The sequence below is a fragment of the Neofelis nebulosa genome, chromosome 4 (assembly GCF_028018385.1).
Source record: "Neofelis nebulosa isolate mNeoNeb1 chromosome 4, mNeoNeb1.pri, whole genome shotgun sequence".
NCBI classification, from domain to species: Eukaryota; Metazoa; Chordata; class Mammalia; order Carnivora; family Felidae; genus Neofelis; species Neofelis nebulosa.
In genome coordinates, this window is record NC_080785.1 from 156,036,452 (window position 1) to 156,059,812 (window position 23,361).

Sequence of the window (23,361 nt, forward strand, 5' to 3'; positions counted from 1 at the left end):
CCCACATCGCGGACACTGAATGGTGGGGTGGGGGGGCCCAGGGTGGGCACGGGGCACTACGGAGCGGGTACCGGGTCCAGGACCGGCGGGCGCCGGGCAGACTCCGTCCCCCGCTGCTCCGCGCCTCGCTTTCCTCCACTGGAAAATGGGCAGGAGCGCGGGCCCGTCTCCAGGACGCATCGCGTCAATGCCGGGTCTTATACGCCCTTGGTCGCCGCCGCCGCCTCTGGGAGACAGAGCACCCTTGCGCCCTCAGGGTCTCGGACGCCGCGACAAGCCCCAAGTCCCCGCGGCCCGCGCCCCCTTCGGGGCGGAGCTTGCGCCGGCCCCGCCCCCCAGCCCCAGCGCTCTGCCCGGCGCGCCCCCGGCCCAGCTGCGGCGCGTGACGCGAGGCGCGCGGCTCCGGCGGCCACCGCGGGCGGGCGCAAGCGGCGGCGGCGGCCGACGAGCGGGCGACATGGCGGCAGCCGGGACGGCGGCGGGGACGGCGGGACCCGAGCCCATGCCGAGCTACGCGCAGCTGGTGCAGCGCGGCTGGGGCAGCGCGCTGGCGGCGGCGCGGGGCTGCGCGGACTGCGGCTGGGGGCTGGCGCGCCGCGGCCTGGCCGAGCACGCGCACCTGGCGCCGCCCGAGCTGCTGCTGCTGGCGCTCGGCGCGCTCGGCTGGACGGCGCTGCGCTCGGCGGCCACCGCGCGCCTCTTTCGGGTCAGTGCCACCGAGGGCCGGGACGTGGGGCCGCGGGCTGGGGGGGCCGGGCTGTTATCGGGGGCCCGGGCCACGGACCCCGGGCTCTCGCGTGCCCCTTTCTGCCTCTACGGGCCGGGTCGCTGGAACGTGGGGCGCCTGCGGCTGGAGGAGCTGGTCCCTTTAGGGCTGAGAGGGGTGGGGGTGGGGTGGATGCGGGGGTGTGGCCGAGCTGTAGGAACGCCGGGCCGTGGGGACCCCCACACGGATGGGGTGTTCGGGTTGTAGGGGAGCCAGGGCAGACTTAGACCCGTCAGTGCCGGACAAGGCGGCCCCGGGCGGTGGGAGACCCCGGGCCGCCGCGCGCCCTTTTAGGAGGGCCGAACCCGGGATGGAGGAGCGGAGGACGCGGGCGAGGTGGGCTAAGAGCACTGGAGCCGCCTGCGCCTTGCGCCTCGGGGCCATGCGGAGCGCGCTCGGAACCGGAGAGGGGCCCGAGGTCCTTGGGGCGGCGGAGCCGACTCCTCCGCTGCTACCGGGAAGAGGCCGGAGCTACCCGGTCGCTGCCTCGCGCATGTCTGGAGTCAGCGCCACCCTCCGACGTGGGGAGGCAAAGGCCTGGGCTCCCCGACCACGCCGGTGGTCGCAGTCTTGGGAGGTGGCACGGCCTGGGTCTCCAGGGCTGGACTGGGCTGCCTCCGAGGGGCTGCGTCCGAATTGCCCAGTTTCTAGCGAGTCTGAGGAGGCTACCGCTCCAGTTGGAGAGTGACCCTGTGGGTGACATTGGCGACTGGCCTCCCTCCCATCCTTAGGGAGGGGTCGCTGCTAGGAGAGCTGCTGGGAAGGCATTTGGGCCCCTAGCTTGGCTGCGACTCCCCCATGGACCGACTGGGGACACCCCGCCCCAATCTGGCTGGAGGTGGCAGGGGGTGCAGGGACAGAGTGCTCGGCGCCAACAAAGGGGCCTTTCTCTACTGGCTGGGAAGAGGCTGGCTCTTGTTAAGTCAAGGATAGGGTGTTGTTTGGCCGCCACTGTCCCCACCACCGTCCCCGTATCACCCACATGGGGAAGAGACCCCAGCCACCACCCTGCTCCAGGGAGGGGAAAGCAGGCACATGTGCCCCTCCACAGGTCAGCCTTGGTCCCCCTATACTTTCCCAATTTCCAGCTGGGAAGTGGGAGATCCAGGAAGTTGAGGGTCAGAGCCCAGGCGGGGCATGTGGTTGGTCTGGGACAACCAGAGTGGAGCCACCTCCCTCCCGGAGGAGCAGGCTTGGCAATGAGGGGAGGCTGGTGGCAAGATCGCAAACACCCTCCCTTTTGGAACCCCCGGAGCTACCGTCAGTCCAGGTGGGACGAGAGCAATTCCAGGCTCGCCCTTCCCAAGAAATGGGTGGAAGGGCTGCCCTCTCCTCCAAAGCTCATCTTCTTGGCAGCCGCCTGGTTGCCAGGGGTTACTGAAACTGGCTCCAGCTGTCTCCATGGCAACTGTTGGCGCTGGGGGGGGGGGGGCCCTCAAGCCTCTCCTGGAGGGAAGGGGGCGGGCTTGACCCAGCAGCCCTGGAGCCCCGCCCCCAGGGAGCTTGAGGCCCAGGCTCCCGGACTCCAGGGGATCTGTGCCCCCCTCCTCAATTTCTCCATGCCTCACCACTGCATGACCCCTCTTCCTTTGAGTCCTCCCTGGTGTCCCCCTAGGTCCCTGTGGCTCAGCTCGTGTCTTACCATCTCACTGAGCATTCTTTCCTTGCCCTCTCCCCTTTCCCTCTCTGCCCCGTTCCCCCCTCCGTCCCTCCACATTTTCATGCTCTCCCCCAGCTACCCACCCCATCTTCCCCAACCCACTTCTCTCTACCCCCAAATTCTGCCTCCGAGGTACCTCCCATAGGGATCACTTGGGCCTCCGGCCCCATCTCCGTTCTGCCAGATGCCCCCATGCTCACCTCCAGGCTCTCTTCACAGGTTTATCTCCACAGTCCCCTTCATATCTTCTCTTTAACCCCCCCTCCCTCCTCCCTGTTATATCCCCAAGCGCCCTCTGTGACCCCCAACTCCCCTGGGCTGACCTCATTGGTCTCCCTTGTCTTACACTCACACGTCCCCCTCCTTGCCATCAGGGCTTTCCCTCAGGTCTTCCCTCACCCCCCTCCCCACCCTGCACCGGACAGCTGGGCACTAAGTTTAGCCCTTGGCTGGCACACGTGGGCTCTGGTTACGCTCCAGGCGACTGTGGGTACTGGACCCGGCCCTCCCCAACACCACCCAGCCTGGAGGGCCCCTGAGCCTGGGTTTCCTGGCCCTGGGCCCCTAGCACTGATGGCCACCCACCTTCTCACCCGTAGCCCCTGGCCAAGCGGTGTCGCCTCCAGCCTAGAGATGCCGCCAAGATGCCTGAGAGCGCCTGGAAGTTTCTCTTCTACCTGGGTGCCTGGAGCTACAGCGCCTACCTGCTCTTCGGCACCGACTACCCCTTCTTTCACGACCCACCCTCTGTGTTCTACGGTAGGGGCCTTGCCAGATGGAGCAGGGTCGGGGAGGGTTCTGCTCTGCACATGGAGAGGGGTACGTGGGGGAGCCAGACACTCATCACACGTCTCATGCTGGATATCTTCCCCAAGACAAGGCCCCAAGGTAGCCCCAAGACAAGGGTGATCAAGGGGCTTTGGAGACAGGAAAATGACCTCTTTAGACACTGGTCCTATTAGGGCTCAGGGAGGCACAATGAATGAGGTGAGCCCTTGTGTGGGCCCAGGTGGGCATTCCAGGTGTCTGGAACAGCATGTGCAAAGGCCCTGGGGCATGCGTGGGCTTGGTGCATGAGGACAAGAGGAACATAGGAGGAGTTTGAGTTTTCTCCCAAATGAGATGGGTTTGTGAATCATAAAAAGCTTCTGGCTACCATGTGGAGGGAGGAGAGTCTTGGACAAGGAAGAAAGTGGCCCAGTGGGCCTTACGTGGCTTATGTGGCTTTGACCAGCTTGGCAGAGAGACAACGGTGGTGTGAAATGGCTGCAGCCGTTGACTGGGTCAGATATAAGGGTTGTCAAGGCCTGAGCTTGGTGGCACAGGCAGGAAGGTGACGGCAGTGCCCTTTATTGTCAACAGGCAGCCTGTTACAGAAAACCCTGTGACGGGGATGTCAGGATTTCTCTATTCCTGTGCTGACCATCCGGGCTGTGTACCAGGGACACACATGGACATGTTTCCTGCCGTGTGACACAAACAGTTTCAGAAGGCTCCTGGTGGCACCAAGCCCCACGCTCCCATCAGAGGGCTGGGCACAGAGCTGCTGTGTTTCGGTGTCCTGGTGACAAGCCTGTCTTGGTGGGACCATGTCACCCACGTGGCCATTCTTATAAATCCCTAGAGGGCAGGTTTTAGCCGTCATTCAATTTTTCCTTTATGTGAAGGAACCACAATGGAACTGTCTCAGTTTCAGGCCTGGAGCTTTTTCTGGCTTTTTCTTACAAATTATGCTGTGATCACATGCTTGCAGGTTAGCTGCTTATTCGCATGTGCGTTTAGCGGGCGCCTACTGTGTACCCGGCACTGTGCTGACACGGCTGTGAGCACAAAAGCTCCCAGCCTTGATGTCTTGTGGTGCCAGTGAAATGCGAAATCTGTGAACAGCCTGATGAGAAAACTTGGGGGAAAGGGGGGGGGGGAGGGAGAATTTTCTACAGGAGTGAGGATGGCCTCCCCAAAAGTGACTTTTGTTGTTGTTGTTGTTTTTATTTTATTTTTTTGGGGGGGGACAGAGAGAGACAGAGCATGAACGGGGGAGGGGCAGAGAGAGAGGGAGACACAGAATCGGAAACAGGCTCCAGGCTCTGAGCCATCAGCCCAGAGCCTGACGCGGGGCTCGAACTCCCGGACCGCGAGATCGTGACCTGGCTGAAGTCGGCCGCTTAACCGACTGCGCCACCCAGGCGCCCCCAAAAGTGACTTTTGAATGGGGACCTGGAGGTGCCTAGAGCAGATCAGAACTGCACTGGCCACTGGGGATGGGCACACTCCTGGCAGATCAGAGCAGCGAGGAGCCCCCCAAGACAGGGGGTACTTCCCGGAGGGAGCAGAGGGGGGTTTTGACAGGCCCAGATGAGCAGGGGAATGAGGGCAGGAGCCAGGGCACAGAGGGGCTCTGCCCAGAATGAGAGAGAAGTGGCTGGTTTGAGAAATGGTTTGAAGGTGGAACTGGTAGGATTCTTTGCCAAGCCCGAGGCTGGGGTGAGCCAGGAGAGTGGGGAGGACTCCAGGGGCTGGGATCTGGAGTGGAGGTTGGTGTGTATGTGTGTGGGGGAGGGAGGTGGGGGGGGGGTTCAGGGAGAGCAGGAGCTGCGTTTGGGACACCCAGGAGCTGCTCCCAGAAGCCAGAGAGGGGGAATGTGGCGGGGGTGACACCAGAGCAGCAGGCGGATGTGAACGTGGAGAGCAGGCTGGCAGTCCGTGAACGGAGCCCGGCCCCCGAGGGCGCGGAGGTGCAGACAGAGTCTGGATGATGAATCGTATTTGTGCCCCCCACCACCACCACCCTGCCTCAGACCTAGAGCTTGAAGCTGGAGGGGGACGCTCACCCATGGTAAAAGTCCTGCCAGCGTGATAGGTGGAAAACTCGGTGTCCTGTTTCCACAGTGAGCTCTGTGCATTGAGGCGCCTCCACGTTCCTTCCTTCTTTTTTTTTTTTTTTCATGTTTATTTATTTATTTTGAGAGACAGAGAGGGAGAGCGTGAGTGGGGGAGGGGCAGAAAGCGAGACGGAGAGAGAATCCCAAGCAGGCTCCACGCTGTCGAGCACAGAGCCCGGCACGGGGCTCGATCTCACGAACCTTGAGATCATGACCCTGAGCCGAAATCAAGAGTCAGATGCTTAACTGACTGAGCCATCCAGACGCCCCGACATCCCTTCCTTCTAAAGAGGGACAGAAGCACCCGGCGGCTGTGTGTGTTGGGGGGCCTCCACTGCCTGCAGCATTCCCGCGTGGCCGAGGACAGAACTCGGAGGGAGGGCCCTGCCACAAGTGTGGGTTTTGCTGTCAAGCTTTGGGGAGCCCCCAGACCTGGCAAAGTGGTGGGAGGAGATCTAATCCACTGATGGGGGAGGGGTGGCTGCATTTTTTGTTATTAGGTAAAATATACGTGACATAAAATTAACTAAAATTCGCCCGTCACAAGTAATGCATGAGTCCGCTTATACAGGGTCCTGGAGTAGCCAGATTCACAAAGACAGGAAGTGGACCGGTGGGTGCCACGGCTGGGGGAGGGGACGGGGAGCGGGTGTTCAGTGGGGACAGTTTCAGTTTTCCAAGATGAAAAGAGTTCTGGGGATTGGCTGGAGTTTTATAACATGAAAGGAGTTCACACATAACAGTGTGAACATATGAATGCTACTGAACTTAAAAATGGCTCAGATGGCAATGCGTATGTTGCACGTGTTTTATCATAGTTTAAACAAATTCACCATTTGGGGGCGCCCAGGTCGCTCAGTCGGTTTAGCTTCCGACTTCGGCTCCTGTCATGATCTCGCGGGTTTGTGGGTTTGAGCCCTACATCGGGACCTCTGCTGTCAGCGCAGAGCCTGCTTCGGATCCTCTGTCCCCCTCTCTCTGCCCCTCCCCTGCTTGCATGTGCACTCTCTCTCTCTCTCTCAAAAATAAATAAACATTAAAAAAAATATACAATTTAAAAATTCTCCATTTTAAAGTGAACAGTTCAGAGGCATTTAGTGCATTCCCAATCTTGTGCCACCATCACCTCTGCCTAGTTCCAGAACATTTCCATCACGCCAGAAGGAGACCCTGTCCCCATGAGCAGCACTCCCTCCCCGGCCCCTGGCACCCCCGAATCTGCTTTCTGTCTCTACGGAGTCTCCTGTTCTGGACGTTTCATACACATGGGATTGTGTGTCACGTGACCTCTTGTGTCTGGCTTCTTTCACTCAGCCTCTTGTTTTTGACGTTCATCCACACGGTCGTGTGTGCCAGCGCATCGCTCCTTTCTAGAAACAGCTGAGTGATGTTCCGTCGTGTGGCCAGACCACGTTTTGCTCACCCCCTCACTAGTTGACGGGCACTCTGGGTTGCTTCCACCTTTTGGGGATTGTGAACAGTGCCGCTGTGGATGCGCGTGTACACGGAGCCCTGGTTTTCGTTCCCTTGAGCACATACCAGGCGTGGACTCGCTGGATGACGGAGCTTGTGTGTTCACGGCTGTTGAAGCCGCTATGGGGAGCGGACAGTCGGGAACAGGCTCTGGAAGGTCAGGGGGAGCTGGGGCGGAGCCGGGCGGGAGGCAGCGGTGCCCGGCCCAGGGTCAGGGTGGCGAGGGCAGAGGAAGTGAGCAGAGGTATGGATGGAAGGGGGCCCTGGATGGGGGTCCAAGTGGATCCCGGGTGCATAAGAGGTCAAGGCACAGACGAAGAATTGTCAGTGAGGCGAGGGCACTGAGTATTTTTAGGGGACGGCCAGGCTTCCGGGGAACATGAGGGTCTGGTTCCAGGTCTGTGAGGCTGGGGGACAGGAGGCCCCGGATGGAGCCCAAGGAGGCCGTTTTAGGGAGTGGCCAGAGAACAAGACACAGTCCAGAGAAGTCCAGGTCAACGCAGACAGAGCCCTCTTGGGGAGGAAGTAGAGGTGATGGGGAGAGCTGAGGGGTCAGTGTCACCGGGAGGGTGTGAAGCCTGCATATGGGTGGGCACAGGTGCCAGGAGGAATGGGGGTGGCTGCAGGAGCCGGTGAAGGGGAGTCACAACCCACCTGGTGGGACAGTCCGTACTCATGGCATTGGCAGGTCCGACTTCTGCCTCAGCCGTCCCGCCCAGCATGGAGAGGCAGGGGGCAGCCTCCATCCAGCTGGGATTGGAGAGCCCAGGCCAGGGGCATCGGGGCTGGCTCAGGAGAGCCCGATGAGTAAGAGAAGATGGGAAGGGGGGCCAAGCCAGAGTTGGAAATCCTGCAAGGGACAGATTTCAGGGGTAGGAGCACCTTTTTCTATAAATCTAGAGCTGTTCCGAAAAATAACAGCTATTCGTAAAAAATAACGGGTAGAGAAGGAGAACAGAAAACCGGCGACCAGGACACCTGCAGAAATGGGTGGCATGCCCTGGCTTGTGGAGGACGCACCCCAGCTTGAGGCGTCCTGGAGGCCCCGTAGGTCCCTGCCAACACAGTCCTGCTATCCCCAGACTGGACGTCGGGCATGGCGGTACCACGGGACATCGCAGCCGCCTACCTGCTGCAGGGAAGCTTTTACGGCCATTCCATCTATGCCACGCTGTACATGGACGCCTGGCGCAAGGACTCAGTGGTCATGCTCGTCCACCATGTGGTCACCCTGGTCCTCATCGTCTCCTCCTATGCCTTCCGGTGAGTCCGGGAGCAGGCAGGAGGGCACAGGGCACAGCACGAGCACAGAGAGGAGGCTGGCATGGGGCACAGGCTAATGACTGTAGGGGAAGGGGGCCACGGTGAGTATCCGCGGGGGGGAGGGGTGGTTATGAAGAGAGATTCCAGAGGGACGGGGTATATCAAGTGCAGAGAACCCCCCACTCTGCTCATCCCCCCATCCATCCCCTTCCAACCCCACGGCAGCCTTGGCCGGGTCACGTGGCAAGTGTTTCCTGGCCGCCTGCCACGCACGGGTGTGCGTGGTGCAGCTATGAGCACGAGAGACCGACCCTGGCATTCTAGAGCCACTGCAGCCAGCACATGTGGCCCCTGAGTGCTTCAGATGTAGCCTATCCGTACTTCAACACGCATAGGTGTAAAATCCCACGCAATTTCAAAGGCAAAGGAGAGTGAATACACGTGGCCAATGCTTTTGCTATACAACCGCATGTTAAGATGACAATATTTTGGATGTACTGAGTTCATTAGCATATAGCATTAAAATTAATTTTTATCTCTTCTTCTTTGCTGGTATGTGTGGTTTGTTTTTTGTTGTTTTTTTTTTTTTTAATGTGGCTGCTAGACAATCTAAAATAACAGACGGTTCACGTCCTCTTCCTATTGGACTAGCTGATCTAGCTACACTCTCCAGTACGGGAGCTGCTGGCCACTCGGGCCTATTTCAGCTTTAATTACACGGAAGTAAAGTCGTATATTCTGTTCAGCCACACCAGCCACATTTCCACTGCTCAGTGGTCACGTGTGGCTGATGGCTCTCGTATTAGACAAGGCAGGTTTAGAACATGCCTCTCATTTTAGAAAATTCTATCAGCACTGCTGTGGACTAGAATCCGATGATGAAACCCAAGCAAACAAATGAGAAACGAACTCAAGAGTTTGTTTAAAAGTGATACCTGTGAAGAAAAATCAAGTCCGGAGATCAGGGCCGCAGGGGTAGTGAGGTACAGATGGGTGGCTGGGTGACAGGTGAGCCAAGACTGAAGGGAGGTGAAGGAAGGCTCCACGAACACTGGGGAGGTACACATTAGGGGATGGTGACAGCATGTGCAAAGGGCCCGCGGCACATGAGCTGTCAAGAGGGCAGAGTGAAAGAGCCCAAGCCACACCAGGCTGAATTCAGGCCCAGTGGCCCAAGCAGCTGTAAGGTGGAATGCTGAGGAGGGCTAGTGGGACTGCCTTCAGGCTCCTTCAGAGCCTAGTGCCAACTTGGCCTTTCCTGGGCAAGTCTGCAGCTTGCAGCAGTGTTCAGGTTAAACAAACAAAAAACCTAGGAGTGTTAGCATGGCAGTGATGTTTAAGGTGAGGGAAAAACTTGTAGGGGATCTGGATACAAAATGGCCCAGGCCACTGAGGGTCAGGGGTCCCAGAGATGAGACGGGACAGACAACTTCCAGGGAGGCTCCTAGGTCACCTGGGGACAGTGAGACAGGGAGGGTGCAGATGGGGCTGCGGAGGGGCAGGTACAGCTTGGGTGTTGCCACTGACCTGGCCAGTGGCAGGAATGGGCAAGTCACGTGGGCCAGGGAGGACAGCTTCGAAGGGGCCTACAGGAAGCTTGGGGTGCAGCCTTGCTGCAGGGCAAGGGTCCCCAGTGTAACCCGCTCTCTCCTGTCCCACTTCCTCCCCCCAGGTACCACAATGTGGGCATCCTCGTGCTCTTCCTGCATGACATTAGCGACGTGCAGCTGGAATTTACCAAGCTCAATGTCTACTTCAAGTCTCGCGGAGGCTCCCACCACAGGCTCCATGCGCTGGCCTCCGACCTGGGCTGCCTCAGCTTCTGCCTCAGCTGGTGAGTGGGGGGGCAGGGAAGGAGCGGGGCCAGGCAGGGGAGGAGGTGGGGCTGGCGAGGAGGGGCGGGGCACTCAGCGGGAGGAGGTGGGGTTGGTGAGAAGGGGCGGGGCACTCAGGGGAGGAGGTGGGGCTTGTGGGAAGGGGTGAGGCCAAGCGGGGAAGGAGGTGGGGCTGGTGAGGTGGGCAGGGCCTCCCGGATGGGAGAGCCACGGGATTGGGGGGGGGGGGGGGGGGGACGGAAGCAGGGCAGAATCAGGATTGGGCCGGAAAGGACAGAGCGGGAATGGAAGACGGATGGGCAGGGGTGGGCGAGGAGACAGGGGTGGGTAGGGATGTGCAGGGACAGGTGGACGAGTCCAGATGGGACAGCACAGGGGCCGAGTGGGGCAACCCTCCCCCTCTCCCAGACAGCTTCCCCCACCCACCCCTCCCCGCTGCAGGTTCTGGTTCCGCCTCTACTGGTTCCCGCTCAAGGTTCTGTACGCCACGTGTCACTGCAGCCTGCGCTCAGTGCCTGACATCCCCTTCTACTTCTTCTTCAATGCGCTCCTTCTGTTGCTCACCCTCATGAACCTCTACTGGTTCCTGGTGAGTCGGAGCCCCCAGCTCCTTGCCCACCGGCTGCCCCTCAGTTGGTAGTCCTGTCCTGGCCCCCCGGCCCCAAGCAGTGGTCCAGGCACAGGCCGTTCTCGGGCACACCCGGGGCGGGGCGTATTCGGCAGCAGGAACGGCGCGTGCGCTGGGCCGGTGGCCCCGGAGCGCGCGGCCTCTAGGAGGGCAGCAGGATCAGGGCGGAAGTGGCCTTTTCTCACCGGTGCCTCCCCCTCCCACAGTACATCGTGGCCTTTGCTGCCAAGGTGCTGACGGGCCAGGTACGCGAACTGAAGGACGTCCGGGAATACGACGCGGCAGAGGCCCAGAGCCCCAAGGCCAGCAAAGCTGAGTGAGTGTGGAGGGGCCGCCGCCCCGGTTCGTTCCTTTAGCCACGTCTGTCCGGCCCCGCGCTCTGTGGGCCGGCCCCGGAGACAAGGCAGCGGATGATGTCGCCACGCCACGGACGCTGCATCCAAAAGAGCCTGCATCCAAAAGAGACTGTAATAAAGGCATGGATGATGTAGCAACAGAGTTAGATGCTGTAAGGACAGACAGGAAGTGCGTAGACAGGTGTGGGGGTGGGGGCAGACTGGCGAAAGGCAAGAATCGGAGTAGGAGCCGTGAGGCCAAGCTGAGGAGCTGGTCCAGTGGGTGAGCAACCATTAGCCAGGCCAGAGAGTGACCTTATCTAAGCAGGTGGCAGTGGAGGTGGGGATGCGGGGGTGCCATGGTGGCCCAGAGAGCCCCCACTCTGTCCATGTTGACTCTTCCCGGCCTTGAGGTCCAGCAGGGCAGCCCAGTGGTCAGCCAAGCAGGAGGTAAGGCTGGGGGCTCAGGCCCTAGGAGTCCTAGGGAAGGAGGAAAAAGGGGGGTCCTCATCAAGCAACATGGAGGTAGGCCCCCAGGACTCACCAGCCCCAGGTTGTAAGCCAGATGGTATATTCAAAGCCCCTAGCCTGGAGGGGCCCCAGGAGTGAATGGAGGCAGGTTTGGGTGGCCAGCAGAGTCTAGGGTGCACGGCGCCCCGGGGACAACACGAGGAGGGTTTGAGCAGCAGCGAGGTCGGAGGCTCCCGACGACTCACAAGGCACTGAGCCAGTGGCCCCTGTGACTTGGCTGCTGGAGGCCTCATCAGTGAACGACCTGGGAAGGGTGGTTTCAGGGAAGCAGTGGGCTCAGAGCTCGATGCGATAGGTCAGAACGGGCAGTGAGGAGGGTGAGAGAAGCAGAGATTTAAAACATCTCCTTGGAGTTCAGAGGCAGGGGAGCAGAGAACTGGAGGATTAGCAGAGCAGAGAGCTGAATCAGAGGAGGGCTCTGTGGCTGGTTCACATGAATAAAAGCACTTTGCACCCTCAAAGCAGGAGACTACAAGTGGGGACTGCTAAGGCCAAAAAGCTGGCACCCAGGGCAGAGAGGGACCAGACAGGTGAGCAGGGGTCACAGACATGAGAGGCTGGGCAGCAGGTGTGGTCTCCCCAGCTGGATTGTGTGTGGGCCTGTTGGCCAAGGTGACTGATCATCACGAGGCCGTCACTGTCATCGGGGCATGTGGGCACAGGGGCCGTAGTGGGAGGAGGAGAGTGATCAGATCCCAACTGTGCTGTTTTAGGCGAAACAAATAAAAAGAAACAAAGACAATCCAAGACTTCAGGGCTGTGTGCACTGGCAGAGGGGGATTAAGAGTCTAGTTTGGGGGATGTTAGATCGTCCAATGTCCAGGGAACATGAATTGGCCATTCCACAAAGACTTCAGTGAGGTCTCGCCGAAGAGTCTGACCAACCCTCAGAGGCTTCCAGAAAAAGCAACGGCTAAAGAGAACTCCAGGGGTGGGAGAGGGGAGCACCTGCTTGGCCAAAACTAAAAACCCGAAAGATCTTCCTGCTGTAAACTAGTGAACTCCTGGTGGAGATGTCCTTGCAATGCAGAGCCCAAGGCAAAGAGCAGGCCAGACCACCCAGCCCTGCTCAGTGCTGCCCCCTCCTCTGTCTGGCCTGCGAATGCCCAGCCAGAATGTGCGTTGAGGAGCTGGCACCTGGCCGGCATTTCCAGTAGGATGAAAGTACAAACTCCGTGCACAAATGGCAGGGCATACCAGGGAACACGCTGCCACGATCGGCCCCATGGGCATCACGAGCAGAAGAACCAAGTTCCCCAAGGTTGGCTAGAGTTAGCTCAGTTGGGTATAAAATGGAATGGGATAAAAAGCAAGGAGCATGTGGAACATGCTACAGAAAAGTGGTCAGGACGCCTCCAAACCATCAGGTCACGGAAGACAAGGAGGCTGAGGAACTGTCCCAGATCAGAGGAGACTAAGAAGACACGGTGACTGAATGCAGTGTGGGATCGTGGACCAGAAAAAGGACATCCGTGGAAAAACTGGCAAAATCCAAATAAGGCCTACACTTAGTTCACAGCACTGTCCCAGCCTTGGTTTCCTAGTGTGACAAATACACTGTGGAGGTGTAAGACGGTAACATTCAGGGAGGCTGGGTGAGGGCTACACCCGAGCCCCCTGTACTGTCTTTGCAGCATCTCTGCCAATCTACAATTATCCGAAAATAAAAATCTTACTAAGAAAAACAAAAGGTGTGAAAAACCATCACAAATGACGTTGGATGTCATTTTACGTTGCCGGGGCCCTCGTAACAAAGTACCACACGTTGGGGGAGCTTTAAAACAACCGAAATTTATCCCTCACGGTTCTGGAGACCAGAAGTCTAAGATTGCCAGCAGGGCCGTGCTCCCTCTGACGTCTCTAGCAGAGGATCCTTCCGTGTCTCTTCCAGCTTCTGGGGACTCCAGGTGTTTCTCTGCATCACCCCAATCTCCATTTTCTGTCTTCGCATGACCTTCTCCTCTCTGGCTCTTCTCTCTTGTAAGGACACTTGTCCTTGGATTTAGGGCCCACCCTAAAGCCAGGATGAGGTCATCCCAGATCCCTTCACTTACATCTGCAGAGACCTTCTTTTCCAAATAAAGTCACATTCACAGGTGCCAGAGATTAGGATGTGGACGTACCTTTTTGGGGACCACTCCTCGCCCTACTGTGCGTGTTAAGACTCGTACAATTAGATACAGCTGAAGAGAGAATGCTAACTGAAAAGCTGTGAACAAGTGGCCCAGAAGACAGCGAAAACAGTTGGAAAATATGACAGCTAGAATTCTAAGAATCCCCTGGGCTAGCTGAGTCCTCACAGGAGAACAGAGAGAGACCGTATGAGAAGATGTAACGTGGAGCATTTTCCAGATGTAAAGATGTAAACCGTAAAGAGGACGAATAAAAAGACATCCAGGCCTCAAACACACCACGGTGAAAAATGCAAAACAGCCACAGAAAAGATGGCCAATGAACCATAACACTAACAGCAGCGAGGGACGCTGGACGACCGTGGAGGAAACTAGCATGTCAAACGCTGAAGCAACTGGGAATTTCACACGAATTTTTTTTTTTTTTTTTTGAGAGAGAGAGCGCGCGTGTGCATGCTTATGAGTGGGGGAGGGGCAGAAGGAGAGGGAGAATCTCAAGCAGGCTCCGCCCTGTCAGCGCAGAGCCCAACGTGGGGCTCCATCCCACGAACCCTGAGATGAGAACCTGGACCGACATCAAGAGTCGGGCGCTTAACTGAGCCACCCAGGTGCGCCCTTCATACACAGTTTTGACAGCATTTGCTCGAGGACGCCTGGCTGGCTCAGCCAGTGGAGCACAAGACTCTTGACCTCAGGGTCATGAGTTTGAGCCCCTCTTTGAATATAGAGTTTACTTTTAAAAATGAATAAAATCTTGGGGCGCCTGGGTGGCTCGGTCGGTTGAGCGTCCGACTTCGGCTCAGGTCACGATCTCACGGTCAGTGAGTTCGAGCGCCGCGTCGGGCTCTGGGCTGACAGCTCAGAGCCTGGAGCCTGTTTCAGATTCTGTGTCTCCCTCTCTCTGACCCTCCCCTGTTCATGCTCTGTCTCTCTCTGTCTCAAAAATAAATAAACGTTCAAAAAAAAAATTTAAAAAAAAATAAAATCTTTAAATAAAAACAATTACTCCAGAGACAGGACACCCACAAGAACGAAACCTATGAAAATGTACCATGCATAGATCTCGATGGGTATATTTCAGAAAACAGAAACACTATCCCAAGAGGCAGATCAGCAGATGAAATGATACATACCTGGGTGAAAAATTTTAAATGCCTAATTTGATATTTAAAGAGAGTGAGGGGCGCCTGGGTGGCTCAGTCGGTTGAGCGACCTACTTCGGCTCAGGTCACGATCTCACGGTTTGTGAGTTCGGGCCCCGCGTCAGGCTCTGTGCTGACAGCTCGGAGCCTGGAGCCTGCTTCCCAGTCTGTGTCTCCTTTGCTCTCTGCCCCTCCCCCACTCATGCTGTGTCTCTGTCTCAGAAATAAATAAACGTAAAAAAAAAAAAAAAAAATTTTTTTTAAAAAGTGAGACCTGATGTAGTAAATATCAAAATGGGGTTGGGGCCTTTGCACTTGGCAGGAGGGTGGGGTTTACCATTAGCAGATAGTAAATACTTCTGTTAATGCTATTGGGGCATAGAGGGCAGCCCGGAAAAAAAAAAAACAAAACAGGTACAACAAAATAAATGCAAAAAAGAAGGTTAGTGAAAGCAGGATAAGTAATGCAAAAGAAGAGGGTAGAATCCCAAATATCACGCATCCAAATACGCATACGCATGAAATAATCATAATGGTTGCAAGACTTTTTTTTTTCTTTCAATATCCACCTCTCTACTGGTTAAAAGACTTCAAGTCCAGAGTACGTGAAAGTTGCGAGTAAAAGGATGGGACAGGAAATTCAGGTGGCATTCTTGATCTGGAACGTTCCACAGTGTACAACCCAGAATCTCCACTTGAGGGGACTGAGGGAAGTGGTCTGGGCTCACAAGCCGCCCAGAAGCTGGGTGAACAGATGTCCTTTTGAAGCACAGGGCATTTCTCACAACTGACCAAACCCAGCCCCCGGGGGAAATCTCAAGCACTCAGAACCAGGATCGTGCAGGCTGCACGGACAAAAATGCAGTGAGGTTTGAGAACAGCAAGGAATGACGACGGGGACCACTTTTAATTCGGGAGCTGCAAAAACAAAACGTGCCAGCGAGGTAGCACCACCCCCGTCCTCACTGTGCTCGGCCTCATTCTCTCTCTCTTCTCACCCCTTCCCCCTCCCAGAGCCCCTGGTCATCTGGCGGGGACTTACACAGCTCAAGTGCCCCTCACCCAGCCCCTCAGTCTGAAGCCCCCGTCATCGCCTCAGGCTCTGCCCGGATCACCAGCCATGGGGGGGGGGGGGGCCCTCCTCACCCCACACTCGCTCTGCTGACCTGCCCCACGGTACCCACCACCATTTCCTTGCTGGCCTTCCCCCCTCCCAGGCCCCTTTCATTTCATTCACCCCAACTTCCAGGTTTCTCTCCCAGCTCACGGTGCTCCTCTGTGCACCAATCTCCGTCTCCAGGTCTGCTTGACATCCCTAGCATCTTTGAAAACATCCGGAACCGGCCCCCATTCCCACCCCAAACATCCTCTCCGGAATAGTTTTTCCATTGCGGTTGAAGGAAACTCAGGGTGAAGACCTGGCCAAGCCCTAGGGAGTTCCCTCACTCCCTCTCTTCCTTACCTCTGAGGAAACATCCAGAATCCACCCGAGACGCTGCCTGCCCTCATTCATCACCCTCCAGCTTCCGCCCTTGTTCTGATTCTTTTTTTTCCCCATAGTGGTGCAATGAACCTGAAAAGCATAAATCTGACATCATAGAGAAGCCACACATCCCCCCAAAATACTGACCCTAGTTTTGAGGGGGAGGGGTGCTTGGAAGCTTGTACAGAAAAATAGACCAGCATCATTGGGAAAGTTCTGATAAAAAGGCACATGTGAGGGTACCCATCCTTGAAGGTATTAAACATAATATATAGAAACCGAAACAGAGCTGAGTCCATAAATAGAATAGACTCTAGTCCTAAAGATCACTGGGAGGCAGGAGCTGTCAGAATACTTGGTAACCATCTGGAGAAGAGCAAACCTTCGTGGGATCTCGAATCAGCCCGAGGGCAAACTCCCCACGGATCAGATATCGCGGCCAAGCAGAGGCTGTGAAATGAAACCAGAGCCCGAAAGGGAGATTGTGTCATCTAGCAGTTGAACTACGAGAACAGTCCAGAAGCTGGGAACCCCACCTCTGCTCTGCTCTGCTCTGCTCAGGGAGCCAGCAGGCAAAGCCAGAAGAGCAAGGGCAGATGGGAGGCCCACATAGGGCTCATCTATAAACTCACAGATCAAGGGCCCCTGCCCGTGGCAGAGAGAGAAAGAGAGAGAGCCAACCACGGGAAGGCACACTGCGAGTTTTCTATTCTTTCTGATGTCTGGATCGTGAGAATATATTACCAGCTCAAGAAACTTGATACATTTGTATGTAAACGAGAAGGTGGAATCCACTTCTGCGCGGAGACAGACCATGTGCAAAGACAGGAAGGGCTCGCCTAAGTGGGAAAAGGAATAGGCAATACCATGACCATTAAGCCACAGTAAGATGCGGTTTCCGCACCAGCAGGCACTGGCAAAGGCACCAAGGAGCAGGGGCAGAAACCCTTGTTGAATCTGGTAAGATGGTCGTGGGCAGACCCCCAGTGCCCAGGTCCCCTCCCAGTCGGAACCCCAGAGACCTGCCACTGATACAGGCAGGGGAAATGGAATTTACAGAGAGCAGTGGGGCACACGGGAGCGATTTCGGCGTTGCGTTTTTGGAAAATTAAGGTGCAGAAGACGGAAGTCAGGCGGAGGGCTTTTACTTTCCAGCGGCCGGGCTGTGGATGACTCAGGAGGGAGGAGAGAGGAGGGTTTACGCCATGCCCAGTGGGCGGAAGGCAAGGTCTTCTGGCCCTGTGGGAAGGGAAGAAGGACCCAGGTGAGCCCCCGCCGGGTAGGAAAAAGAGAAGTGGAGGGCAAGGCAGTCGGGACAGGGCAGTATGTGGGGCATGGGGCCCGGGGCTAACCGCGGCCCGGTTCTGGCCTCTAGGAAGCCGCTGAGGAATGGCCTGGTGAGAGACAAGCGCTTCTGAACTCCTCGACCGCCTTCGCATCCCCTAGGACCCAGCCCCGCCCGACCACGCGCCCCCCTCCAGGGACCGACCACGCCTCTCCCTCGGGACTCTGGCTCCGTCCAGCTCCGCCCCACCTGGGCCCTGGCCACTGCCCGTCACCTCCCCCTGGACCCCTGCCCGGCACCCCCGAGACCCCGCCCCCGGGGGTCTACCTTCGTCGGGCTTCAGAACCGCGGCCACGTCCCCCGGGACCCTGACCCCGCCCAGCCCCAGACCTCTGTCCTGGCCCCTCCCGGGGCCTCGGCCCCGCCCCCCAGCCTGCAGGTCGGGGGAGTCCGGAGGCCCCTGAGCACTCGTCCGGCCGCCGCCAGCGAGGAAGATGCCATCGCCGTGCCGCCGTCCTGGCCGCCGCGTCCTTTTCCTCCTCCTGGCCCTGCTGCTGCCCTCGCCGCCCCCAGCCCGCGCCCCAGCGCCGCCGGGCCCCGCCGCCACCCTGCTCCAGGCTCTCGGGCTGCCTGACGCGCACCGGGGCGCACCCACGCCCCGGCCCGTACCCCCCGTCATGTGGCGCCTCTTCCGCCACCGGGACCCCCAGGAGGCCAGGGTGGGCCCGCGGCGGACGCCCCAGGGAACCACCCTGAGACCGTGCCACATGGAGGAACTGGGGGTCGCCGGAAACATCGTGCGCCACATCTCGGACCGCGGTAAGTGGGGCCTGCGTTGGGGGCGTGTGTCCGGGAGGCCGAGACTCCTCTGTGCGCCCTGCCACGAGCCTCCAGCGCCGCGTGGGGGAGGCCAGAGCACCTCCGAGTGTCCCCACTCGTCCCGTCCAGCCCACGAGCAATCTGGGCCTCCTCACTCCATCTGCTCTTCCCCCGTGGACACCTGCGGGCACCGGTTGGAGTTGTCCCAAGGCAGGCGCCCTTGCACCCGGCAAGGCCCCCAGCTTGCAGCCGAAGCCCTGCCCCCACCTCCCCCACCCCAGCCCCCACCCCCGCTGCTTCACACCATTTGATGCCTTTCCCGGAGATACCACCTCTCCAGCATCGCTTCCCCACGAGCCCCCAGGCATCCGTTCGTCTCTTCCCCTGCCTGGGGTTGGCGGGCAGGCTGCCCTGCGCTGGGCAGGACTTCTTCCTTGCAAACGATGCCCTGCCCCCACTCTATCGCCCCCCCCCCCCCACCCCACCCCGCGCCACTTCACACCATTTGACGCCTTTAGAAGGCAGTTTGGCGCCCCTCTTCCCCAGGCGCTCACCTTTCCCCCACCCGCAGAGACACCGCCCCCCCCCCCACCCCCAGACCCCCTAAAGGGCAGGCCGGGCAGGGCGCTGGGGTGCAGCGCGAGCCGAGCTCTCTCCCTGCCATCCCAGGTGCGCCCACCCGGCCCCCGGAGCCCGCCTGGGCTTCGGGGCAGTGCCCTGAGTGGACCGTCGTCTTCGATTTGTCAGCCGTGGAACCTGCCGAGCGCCCGAGCAGGGCCCGCCTGGAGATGCGCTTTGCGGCGGCGGCCGCGGAGGAGCCGGCCGGCTGGGAGCTGAGCGTGACTCAGGCGGCCGAAGGCGCGGTCGCTGGGCCCGTGCTGCTCCGCCAGGTGGTGCCCACCCTGACGGTCCCGGTGCGCGCCGAGCTGCTGGGCGCCGCCTGGGCCCACAATGCCTCGGCGCCTCGCAGCCTCCGCCTGGCGCTGGCGCTGCGCCCCCGGGCCCCCGCCGCCTGCGCGCACCTGGCCGAGGCCTCGCTGCTGCTGGTGACGCTTGACCCGCGCCTGTGCCACCCACTGGCCCGGCCGCGGCGCGAAGCCGAGCCCTCAGTGGGCGGCAGCCCTGGAGGCGCGTGTCGCACGAGGCGGCTCTACGTGAGCTTCCGCGAGGTGGGCTGGCACCGATGGGTCATTGCGCCGCGCGGCTTCCTGGCCAACTACTGCCAGGGCCAGTGCTCGCTGCCCGCAGCGCTGTCCGGACCCGGGGGGACGCCCCCGCTCAACCACGCCGTGCTGCGCGCGCTCATGCACGCGGCCGCCCCCGGTGCCGCCGGTCTGCCCTGCTGCGTGCCTGCGCGTCTGTCGCCCATCTCTGTGCTCTTCTTTGACAACAGCGACAATGTGGTACTGCGGCACTACGAGGACATGGTGGTGGATGAGTGTGGCTGTCGCTGACGGAGCCAGGCAGGGGCCCAACAATAAACACTGCGTGGTCCGCTTCCCTGTCTCCGGTCTGGTCACCTGAGGGCGGGAAAGGAAGCAGCCACATCCATCACCACCCACTGCCAGGGCTTGGGAGTGTCCCACAGTGATGCCACCTGCCCAGCCCTCCTAGAGCTGGGTTCCCAGAACCTCATCTCTAGGCGGCCTGACATCTAACGTGCCTAAGAGCCTGGGAACTGCCCACTGCACCGAGGTCACCCCCTAGTCCCTGCTGTGCACATCGGGCCATTCTCAGCTTTGCCATCCAGGTGACCCCAAGGCTCCCAACCAGCCAGGTCCCCAGACCAAGTGCTCTGCCGTCTCCCTGCAGTTGATCTGTCCCGGTGTGAACACAAGAGCTGTTAATTAAGATTTTATTGGTGACAATAGAGCTTAAAACAAATTGACCAGAAATCAAAAGTTACATTGCCTTGGTACATATGCTCCTTGATTTGGAAAACTCAGAATTAACTGCTGCTATGAAGGTGAAGAACAAAGCAAACAGCACAAAGCAGAGGCAAGGCATTCCAAGGGACAGAACAGGGCAGGTGGGTGGGTGGGTGGGTGGGTGGGTGAGTGCAGGTGTTGCCCACGGGGTGTGTCGCACAAGGGGTCATAGCGGAAACCTATCCAAACTCTATGCCTCTATGTGGCCTATCAAAAGAAGGGGGAAACCGAAAGCCCTACAGCAATGGTAATAAATAAGAGGCCTTGCCAGAAGGAAGGTGGCCTGTGTGTCCCCGTCTCCCACGTACGAGCTGGAATCTGGAGGCTTTGAGATCAGGGCCAGTGTTCGCCTCACAGGGACGGGGAAGCTGGGGGGGGGGGGGGGGGGAGCGGGGCAGGGTCACCAGGGCCTGGATAGGCAGGGAATGGTCCCCAAATAGGTGGTTGCCAGGGAGACAGTACTACCCCACCGTGGTGCGCAAGGAGCTGGGGGTGGCTCTCCCAGCTACAGTAACTTCCTGTGTTGTGGCCCAAGCCCCCTCGGCACAGAACCAACCTATTTCTGAAACATGCTCCTTCCCCCCCGCCCCCCAAAAGCAGAAATCACTCCACCCTATCACACCTGTGCCCACAGGTAGAGGGGCTCCCAACTTGGAGGGTGGGGTGGAGAACAAGGTGAGTGGGGCACTCAGCGTGTCTAACCAGCCACGGGGACCGTGGGTGCCTCCCTGGGGATGGGTCCTCTTGGCTGCTGCTGTCTTCCATCAAATCCTCAGGAAGGACCCTAGGGAAGAAGCCACTGGCCAGAGAATAGCCACCTCCTCACCCTCTGGCCTCACAGCCAGTCCTGCCCAAGGCCCCTCCCAGGGTGGGGCGCGAGTCCACCGCGTGTAGGAAGCACTTTGCTTCTCAGAGTCCAGCGGAGACTGGGGCTGCCTGGCCCGGGACGAGACGGTGCTCTCTCACCGCCCTGACGTGCAGGGAGAAGCCGCTGGAAGCTAAAACTGAAAACAAAAATCCTCCTCGCGATCCCGTCACAGGTGTTGATCCTAATCTTGAGATGTGTTGGCTTGTTTAAACTCCGTTCCTGGAAGCTTCTCACATCTTCCAGGTCCACCACTAAGATTTGAGACACAAACTCAGGAAAGTATGTTTTTCAGTACTCCTTTGAAAGAATCTTTAAAAAACAAACAGAAAAACCCAAAACACCGTGTTTTCTTTAAATGAAACCCTCTTAGAACACAGGCAGCGTGACCAGGGCAGTTTCAGAGCTGGTGTGGACAGAACCCACACCTCCTCGGGGCTCTCCCGACATGGCCGCCCCGGCAAGGAGCCTGCTCGGCACAGAAATGCGAAGTTTTTCCTGCTAAAACGTAGTCCCCTTTCAATAAAAGAGAAACAGAAAGAAAAGAACAGAGGAAAGGGCTACTCTGAGATGAGGGTCTTCCTCCCTCCGCCCTGGTCGCAGACCCAGGTGTGGACGCGGCGAGCGCTGGGCCTCCTTGGCGAGCGGGGCTGGCAGGGCTCGCTGGCGGGCGGTCCTCCGTGGCCGCCCGCCTCCCGCTCTCCCTTCTCCTTCTCCTCGCCGCCGCGGGCCAGCAGTGGGCGCTCGCTCTGTCTCGGGCTCCTCTCTCCCTCGGGTGCTCCTCTCCCTCTCCTGTTGCTCACAGTGGTGCTTCAGTTTTAGCAGTGGAAAACAGGTATCCATTTATTTTTATTTTTTATTACCCAGAATAAGATGCTGATGGACTAAGCCACATAGCTTAGCTCTTCCGCCGCCACCTGTGGGGAGGGAGGGAGGGAGGCAAGGGGCCGTCAGAGAAGGCAGAGCCCCACGCAGCTGGGCAGCTAGAAGGTGCGGGGCTCTTCCCCCCACTTCCCTTTGCACCCGTGAAACGGAACCTCAGAAGCTGGGTGCCCAGACTAGTGACTCCCCACCCAGAGAGAAGGAAGCCGGGAGTTTAAGGGGCCTCCTGTGTCAGCGGCACCAGCACCCCACCTCCCCAGCACACGCACGGATAGGGGACCAGGCCCACGCTCGCCCGGCTCTGGTCACGCCACAGTCAGGGGAACCATATGCCAGGGCTTCAAGGAACCTGGAAGGCCCTCCCGCAGAGGTGCCCCTCCGCCGGGACTCCCACATCCAGCCCTTCCTCGCTGAGTTCTAGGACTCTCTCAGGAGGGACTATGAGGCAGAGACGTGTGTATGAAGCTCCCATCCTCCCACTGCCATGAGCGGATGCACAGGGAGAGAAAATGACAGTTCAAAGGACAAGCTGGCCTCTGGGGGTCTTGAGAGCCCTCCCACGCATTTCCCAAATCTCCCATCAAATCCAGTTACTGGTGACGACCTCCTGCAGGGATCAGCTTGCCTTCTAGTACTGGGACAGCCCTGTCACTCCGCCGTGCTGGTACGCCCGCTCCCCTTGGTACGTGGAGTCTTGCGACAGCGCCACATCAATCTGTGACTTAAACTCATCGCCAAGGTAACTGTCCTGAAAAACAAAGTTGGGGAAATAAGCACCCGAGCAGAGGATGTGCTAAAATCCTTGCAGCCGCAAGAACCTGCTCCACGTCTAGCCCCTCACCAGCCCCAGAGAAGGATCTGGGCAACTCGCTTCTGAAGCCTAAAGCGGCACAGGACCCACACTGGTTACCTTTTCACAGAACACAGGTAACCCAAACCACCGCTAAGACAAGATCGGAGAGGTAATGTTCCAGACCCCACAGTACCCCCTGCCAAGGGTAGGATACGTAGGAGGCCATCCTTCTGAGAGGCGTGCTCAGGCCGCTAGAGGGGAGCGTGTGAGGTCTGCATATGGGGAGGGCTCCTTCCGACTGTCCTGACTTCTCTGCTGCTGGCTCACCTGGGACAGCTCGGGCTGGGAGAGGCCGGGCTGGCTCATCTGGGAGGGCTGGCTCATGGAGATGTAGCCCTGTGTCAGGGCGCCCTGGGAGAAGGGCTGTGATGCCACATCCTGGCTGGCCTGGCTGTTGGGGAGATTCGTCTGGCTGGGTCCAGGGAGCCCAAAGCGGTTCTTCTGGCGCCCCCCACGACCAGTCTTGCCTTTTGGGGTACCCCGGCCTGAAAGACAGCAGTCCAAGGTTCCTTGAAGGAGGTCTGCACCTGACAGACCGGCCCAACTGCTCAAAGCCCAGATGTGAACAAACTCCGACACCAATGCGCTTTGTCCTCGGT

At 58.9% G+C, this 23,361-nt stretch overlaps 3 protein-coding genes across 4 annotated transcripts in view; 2 read left to right on the forward strand and 1 right to left on the reverse strand.

The window, feature by feature from the left end:
• Positions 1 to 376: 376 nt before the first annotated feature.
• On the forward strand, positions 377 to 17,874 carry CERS1 (ceramide synthase 1). Its single transcript, XM_058727367.1, has 7 exons — positions 377 to 706; positions 3,026 to 3,185; positions 7,864 to 8,044; positions 9,717 to 9,878; positions 10,321 to 10,468; positions 10,714 to 10,823; positions 17,506 to 17,874. The coding sequence occupies exons 1-7, from the start codon at positions 458 to 460 to the stop codon at positions 17,546 to 17,548; spliced, it is 1,053 nt and encodes a 350-aa protein (XP_058583350.1). The 5' UTR covers positions 377 to 457; the 3' UTR covers positions 17,549 to 17,874.
• Positions 17,875 to 17,904: 30 nt separating this feature from the next.
• GDF1 (growth differentiation factor 1) lies at positions 17,905 to 19,732 on the forward strand. Its single transcript, XM_058727363.1, has 2 exons — positions 17,905 to 18,234; positions 18,904 to 19,732. The coding sequence occupies exons 1-2, from the start codon at positions 17,910 to 17,912 to the stop codon at positions 19,686 to 19,688; spliced, it is 1,110 nt and encodes a 369-aa protein (XP_058583346.1). The 5' UTR covers positions 17,905 to 17,909; the 3' UTR covers positions 19,689 to 19,732.
• A 343-nt stretch (positions 19,733 to 20,075) lies between these two features.
• Positions 20,076 to 23,361, reverse strand: part of UPF1 (UPF1 RNA helicase and ATPase) — a 37,459-nt gene continuing 34,173 nt past the window's right edge. For both annotated transcript variants that reach the window (XM_058727360.1, XM_058727359.1), the window contains exons 22-24: positions 23,030 to 23,247; positions 22,535 to 22,657; positions 20,076 to 21,944 (exon numbers count right to left, since the gene is read on the reverse strand). In XM_058727360.1, the coding sequence (XP_058583343.1) occupies positions 22,538 to 22,657; positions 23,030 to 23,247 (338 nt within the window). In that variant the 3' untranslated portion in view covers positions 20,076 to 21,944; positions 22,535 to 22,537. The remainder of the gene's footprint in view (positions 21,945 to 22,534; positions 22,658 to 23,029; positions 23,248 to 23,361) is intronic.